The sequence below is a fragment of the Myotis brandtii genome, unplaced genomic scaffold (genome assembly GCF_000412655.1).
Source record: "Myotis brandtii unplaced genomic scaffold, ASM41265v1 scaffold793, whole genome shotgun sequence".
Taxonomy (NCBI): domain Eukaryota; kingdom Metazoa; phylum Chordata; class Mammalia; order Chiroptera; family Vespertilionidae; genus Myotis; species Myotis brandtii.
This window is the reverse complement of record NW_005371193.1, coordinates 961071-968237: the sequence shown is the minus strand read 5'-3', so window position 1 is coordinate 968237 and position 7167 is coordinate 961071. Positions and strand designations below refer to the sequence as shown.

Genomic DNA, 7167 nt, shown 5'->3' with positions numbered 1-7167 from the left:
TAATAATAAAAGGCTAATATGCACATTGACTGAACCGCAGAATGACCAGTTGCTATGATGCACACTGGCCACCAGGGGGCAGATGCTAAATGCTGGAGCTGCCCCCTGGTGGTCAGTGCACTTCCATATGGGGAGTGTCACTCAGCCAGAAGCTGGCTCATGGCTGGCCAGCACAGTGGTGGTGCCAGGAGCCTCTCCCACCTCTGTGGCAGCACTAAGAATGTCCAACTAACGGTTTAGACCTGATCCCTTGGGGGCATAAGCCTTTAGTCGGACATCCCCAAGGGCTTCCTGGCTGCTAGAAGGATGTCTGACTGCAAGCTTAGGCCTGATCCCCTAGGGAGTGGGCCTAAGTCGACAGGTGGACATCCCCCAAGGGGTCCTGGACTGTGAATGGGCGCAGGCTGGGCTGAGGGACCCCCCCCCCCCCCCGCGAGTGCACAAATTTTTGTGCACGGGGCCTCTAGTTATGAATAATGATGCTGTGAACATTTATGCACTTTTATGCAAACATTGTTTTCAATTCCCTTGGGTATATATGCTAAGGAGTAGCTTGCTGGGTCACATAGTAACTCCATATATAACTTTGTGAGGAAGAGCAAAACTATTTTCCAAAGCAGCTGTATCATTTTACATTTTGCATTCTCATGATCAATGAGAATTTCAGTTTCTCCAAATCTTTGCCAACATACTGTCTGTCTTTTTTATTAGAGCCATCCTAGTGTGTGTGAAGTGGTATCTCATTGTGGTTTTTTTGTTTTGTTTTGTTTTGAGATACCCATGACTTTAAAAGGATTGAAGTCATACAAAGCATGTTCTCTGACCACAATGGAATTACACTACAAATCAATAACAGAAAAATAACTGGAAAAATCTCCAAATATATTGAAACTACATCATACACTTTTTTGTTTGTTTTTTGTTAATCCTCACCCAAAGGTATTTTTTCCATTGATTTTTAGAGAGGGTAGAAGGAAGAGAGGAAGGAAGGAAGGAAAGAAGGGAGGGAGAAAGAGAAAGAGAAAGAGAAAGAGAAAGAGAAAGAGAAAGAGAAAGAGAAAGAGAAAGAGAAAGAGAAAGAGAAAGAGAAAGAGAAAGAGAAAGAGAAAGAGAAAGAGAAAGAGAAAGAGAAAGAGAAAGAGAAAGAGAAAGAGAAAGAGAAAGAGAAAGAAAGAGAAAAAGAGAAAGAGAAAGAGAAAGAGAAAGAGAAAGAGAAAGAGAAAGAAACATCAGTTACCTCTTGTATAAACCTCAACTTGGGATCGAACCCGCAACTTTTGGTGTACAGGATGACCCTCCAACCAACTGAGCTAACCAGCCAGGGCCCTTTGCCCATTTTTAACTGAGTTATTTGTCTTATTGTTGATTTGTAAAAATTTTTGTATATTCTGGATATTAGTCTCTTAAATTATTTGCAAATATTTCTCCTGAGGTTTTCTTTCCACTTTCTTGATGAAAACTTTGAAGCACAAATATTTTTAATATTGATGAAGTCTAATTTATTTTTCTTTTGTTGCTTGTGACTTTAGTTTTATATCTAAGTTGGAATATAATTCTTTGCCTAATCTAAGGTAATGAAAGAAGGTTCATGCTTATGTTTTCTTCTAAAAGTTTCTTCTAAGAGTTTTATAGTTTAATCTCTTACCTTTAGGTCTTTGACCCAGTTTCAGTTATTTTTTTAAAATATATTTTTATTAATTTTAGAGAGGAAGGGAGAGGGATAGAGAGAGAGAAACATCAATGATGAGAGAGAAACATTGATCGGCTGCCTCCTGCACGCCCACTTGGGGATCGAGCCCTAAGTCCAGGCTAGACCAGGAATTGAACCATGACCTCCTGGTTCATAGGTCCACGCTCAACCACTGAGCCACGCGGGACAGGCTAGTTTCAGTTAATTTTTTATGTGCGTTGAGGTAAGGAGTCCAGCTATATGCTTTTACACGTGACTATCAGTTGTCCCAGCACCTTTTGTCAAAAAGACTAAAATTTCTCCCACTGAATTGTCATGTTACCATTGTCAAAAATCAATTGACCATAAATGTAAGGGCTTATTTCTGGACTCCAGTTATATTCCATTGATCTATATGTCTATCCTTATGCCAGTACTGTACTATCTACTGACTACTGTAGCTTTGTAGTAAATTTTGAAATCAGGATATTTGAGTCCTTCAACTTTATTCTTTATAAAGATTATATTTAGCTATTCTGGGTCCCTTATGTTTCCATGAGAATTTTAGAATCAATTTGTCTATTTCTGCTATGAAGGCAGCTGGGATTTTGATAAATATGGCATAGCATTTGTAGATCAATTTTGGGAGTATTGTCATCTTAATAATATTGTCTTCCAGTCTATAAACATAAGATGTCTATCCATTTATTTAGACCTTCCTTAATTTCTTTCAACAATGTTTTGTACTTTTCCATATGTATTCCAGGTCTCTCATTAAATTTATTTATAATTTTTTTATTTTGATGTTATTATAAATGGAATTGTTTCCTTAATTTCATTTTCATTATTGCCAGTATATAGAAATAGAGTTGATTTTTGTATAGTGATCTTGTATCCTGCCACCTTATGAACTTGATTAGTTCTAGTGTGTGTGTGCGCGCAAGCACGCATGTGTACATTCCTTAGGATTTTCTGCATACAAGGAATGTAATCTGTGAGTGGAGGTAATTTTACTCCTTTCTTCCATTAATGCATTCTTTCTTTTCCACTGCCCTGGCTAGAACCTCCAGTTTAATGTTGAATAGAAGTGGCAAGAGCAGACATCCTTGTCGTGTTCCTGATCTTTGGGCAAAAGCTTTCAGTCTTTAACCATTAGGTCTATTAGCTGTGGGTTTTTCACAGATGCCTTTAATCAGGTTAAGGAATTCCCTTCTGTTCCTAGTTTGTTGAGTGTTTTTATCTCAAAAAATGTTGGATTTGATCAATGTTTTTTCTTCATCTATTGAAGATGAATGATCATCTGGTTTCTGTTTTATTTATTAACTATAGGCCCGGTGCATGAATTTGTGCACCACTGGGGTCCCTCGGCCTGGCCTGCAGGATCAGGCCAAAGCCAGCTCTCCGACATCCCCTGAGGGGTCCTGGCTTGTGAGAGGGTGCAGGCCAGGCTGAGAGACCTCAATGGTGTACGATTGGGGCCAGGGAGGGACCACAGGAGGGCTCCAGGGCATGTCCAGCCCATCTCACCCAGTCCCGATGGGCCGGACCCCAGTAGCAAGCTAAACTGGTCTGAGTGTCTGCCCCCTGGTGGTCAGTGCACATTATAGCAGCTGGTCGACTGCCCCCTGGTGGTCAGTGCACATCATAGCAAGCAGTTGAGCGGCCTTAGTATATCATTAGCATATTACGCTTTGATTGGTTGAATGGCCGATCGGTCGACTGGACACTTAGCATATTAGACTTTTATTATATAGGAGGATACGGTGTTTTATTTATTAATATGGTGTATTGATTTTTATATGCTGGCCTAACCTTTACTAGTATAAAGTCAGTTGGATGTGGAGTCTTCCTCAAAATCCATTTTCCACATATTTGGTTTTTTTAAAATATATTTTTATTGATTTCATAGATGAAGGGAGAGGGAGAGAGAAGAAACATCAATGATGAGAGAGAATCATTGACTGGCTGTCTCCAGCATTCCCTACATTGGAGATCAAGCCTGCAACCTGGGCATGTGCCCTGACCAGGAATTGAAGTGTGAGCTCCTAGTTCATAGGTCGATACTCAACCACTGAGTCATGCTGGCTGGGCTCCACATGTTTTTATGTCACCATGTTCTGCACTTAAAGCATGCTATGGGTATCCTATTTTTCTTCATTCCTTAATTTCTTCTGTATCCCTTAAATTGCTATTTATCTGACTGCAATCTATTTTGTTCATTATGCATTATATCTTTACTTTGAACATATGATTTATTGGCTATTTCAGTTCCTCATCAAACACGGTTTTGCTGTGCATAACATTTTCTTTGGCCAACTCCAGCAATTTCCCACATTTGCTAGGTCACTACTCTGGCATAAAATCATGTTAACTCCATTTTCTTTTGTAACCCAATCCCTTCTATTTAGATGTATTACTTTAACAATAACTTTTATAATATCCTTACTTGGAAATTTTACAAAAATAAAATTACCTCTAAGCACTGGTATACCTTTCTAAATATTCGGCAATTCCACAGTTTAATGACTTAAAGGAGAAACACTAGAAAGGATAAGAAAAGAGCAACTACAATGATTAGATGGTCTTCATAAGCTTATTCAATTTAGAAGAAAAGAAAGTAAAGTGCAAAACCTAACCGTTATGTAATCTCATGAAACTTTGGTTTTCAGAGGCTGATTACCAGTTGCCCTTCCTTCTTTAGGAGGATGATAGAAAGTGGGCTTTGGATGCAACATAAAGACAGTTTGTTAGACAGTTTCTCTACAGGGGGAACAATGGGATGAGTTGCCCAGGAAATTGTGAAATACTCTAATGATCTTTAAAGATATAAAAGACACTTACTCATCTGGATTTGTTTAGGTGTGGTCCTGATTAAAGACAAAGAGAAGGATCAGATAACTTGATGCTTTTTCTACTTAATATACCCAAGAGATTCTTGATTAGGAGAAGGGAAAATGTATAAGATACATACAGCCCAGCATCCTAACAATAATTAGCCTTAGGGAATCATTTTGAAAGCATCTGATTTTATCTTGAGTCATTAGTATTACATAGTGAAAAATTCTGGCTTGGTTTTATAGGGTAGAGGAAGGAAATAAAGTGAAGTGGCCAACATTTCATATTAAAATCAGCAATGAGATTCTTCTTGTTCTGTTTTGACTGTTCTGGACAATATCAAATTAGTTTCAGTGGCTTGATTTTAGACCAAGATTCTGGCAAAGATTGTAGTCTCACTTTGTTTTGTTTAATCTCACTGGATTTCTCTTTCTTATTTTTTTCTTCCCCTTAGGCTGAGAGTAAAAGGCTGGGATTGGTAGGCTGGGTCCAGAACACAGACCAGGGCACAGTGCAAGGACAATTGCAAGGTCCCATCTCCAAAGTGCGTCATATGCAGGAATGGCTTGAGACAAAAGGAAGTCCCAAATCGCACATCGACAGAGCAAACTTCAACAATGAGAAAGTCATCTTAAAGTTGGATTACTCAGATTTCCAAATTGTAAAATAATGCCCTGAATTCAAATTTTCCAAGAGAAACTCAGAGGTTTTGCTTTTCTTGTTAATAGAGATAGAATTATTCTGAGTAATATTAGAATTTGTCAGTAAGTTATTTTATTTTTAGATACCTGAATGTTACTATGTATGATGGAAGGAATGATTACAGCTGTACACAATTCTAATAAAAACACATCAGAACCATCTGTAGGGTGAAATTCATTATGGGCAAAATAAGACATATTTACTCAGTAAACATCTGTGGGAAGATAATTTTGAGGTAATTTAAAGAGGTCTGAAAGAAAAAGTTAGCAGTTACTTTGAATCATTTCTTTGAATGGTTTCCATGAAGTTTTCTTCAGGAAGTTGCACACCTAATAAGAACAAATTCCACAAGTTCAACTTGTTAGCTGCTCAAATGATGTTTTGGAATAATTACTTTTAATTTTCTTGAATTTCTGTCATTCCTTTTCTCTGGGTAAGGAATTCACAAAAAGCAGTTGGTATGGGCTAAATTATGTGCCTCCTCCCAATTCATATGTTGAAGTCTTAACAGCTAGTACCTCAGAATGTGACTGTATTTGGAGATAGGGTCTTTTGAGAGGTAACTGAATGAAGTTAAATGAAGTCATGAGAGTGGGCCCTAATCTAGTATGTCCTTATAAGAAGAGGAAATTTGGACACAGACATGTACAGCACAGAGGAAAGGACATGTGAAGACAGGGAGAAACCAGCCATCTACAAGACAAGGATAGAGTCCACAGAAGAAATCCACCATGTCTCACAGCCCGATCACAGACTTCTAGCCTCCAGAACTGTGACAAAATAAATATCTAGTTTAAGCCACCCAGTCTGTGGTGGTTTATTATGACAAACTGATACAAGCAATACTCAGGATTTTGCTTCATTAGCCCTAGAAATCTCCTGCTTGGTTTGGTCAACCATTAAGCAGGTACACGTGGAATGCTTACTGGGTTTGACAAATTTGTCACAAATTCCAAATTTTAAAAATATAAGGTTTCACCCAGCCAGAGTGGCTCAGTGGTTGAGCATCAACCCATGAGGTCACCGGTTTGATTCCCTGTCAGGGCACATGCCTGGTTGTGGGCTTGATCCCCAATAGGGGGCTTACAGGAGGCAGCCTATTGGTGATTCTCATCATCGATGTTTCTCTCCCTCTCCCTTTCTCTCTCTAAAAAACCAATAAAAACATATTTTTTAAAAATATAAGGTTTCAATAGAAATGAAAGTAAAAACTGGTTAATTATTCCCATAACACCAATTTTCACCATGTTCTTAGAGTTCCACTCTATTCTGTTAGAAAAGAAGTTGTGGTGTAATAGGAAAATACCCAAAAAAGTCAATGGAGTCTAGGTGTCCCCCCAAAAAATTGAGAATTTAGTTTCTCAGTCTTCTCAGCTCTTAAAGGCTTTAATCTGATAAGATGGAAGGCTGTGAATTTATTTTCATTGAGTGCCTAACATAAGTCAGGCACTGTTCTAGGCCATGGGGATACAGCAATAAAATAGACAAAATCCTTACCTTCATATGGCTTTCATTCTAGCGAGAGAAGACAATGAGCAAATAATATATTGAATTAAATGGTAGTGCGTGCAAAGTAGAAACGGGAAAGAGGAAACAAAGGACAAAAGTAAAAATTACTAGAAGTAGTTTTTCATGCCACGCTAAAAGGGGATAAGGATTGGGAATTCAGGAATTCCCGTGTGAAAAGGCCTGGGGACTCGTTGCGTGCGCGTGCGCACTGTGTCTCGGAGGACAGGGACTTCGGCGAATCCCCGAAGCGCATGCTCCCGGCTCCCGCGTGCACGAGCCTCGCGAGCCGAGGAGGCACAGCCGGCGTCCGAGGCGGTTGGTATCTCGAGGTGGTAAAGGTGACTGGAGGTGACTTGGGGGAAAGCGCGCGACGAAAGGATGATTCCGGGAGCTCGTCTAACACCAGAAGGGTCGTGACGCCCGCTCCGGGCCAGCTTTCCGGAGCCGGCTGC

The 7167-nt window shown here is 39.5% G+C and overlaps 2 protein-coding genes across 4 annotated transcripts in view; both read left to right on the top strand.

Moving 5' to 3' along the window:
* ACYP1 (acylphosphatase 1, erythrocyte (common) type) overlaps positions 1-5367 on the top strand; it is a 12762-nt gene extending 7395 nt beyond the window's left edge. For all 3 annotated transcript variants that reach the window (XM_014531200.1, XM_005883581.2, XM_014531199.1), the window contains one exon: positions 4959-5367. In XM_014531200.1, the coding sequence (XP_014386686.1) occupies positions 4959-5174 (216 nt within the window). In that variant the 3' untranslated portion in view covers positions 5175-5367. The remainder of the gene's footprint in view (positions 1-4958) is intronic.
* A 994-nt stretch (positions 5368-6361) lies between these two features.
* The window catches only part of MLH3 (mutL homolog 3), a 30818-nt gene continuing 30012 nt past the window's right edge, over positions 6362-7167 (top strand). Inside the window, exon 1 of the mRNA XM_005883580.2 lies at positions 6362-7030. The gene's annotated coding sequence lies outside the window, so the exon portion shown is untranslated. The remainder of the gene's footprint in view (positions 7031-7167) is intronic.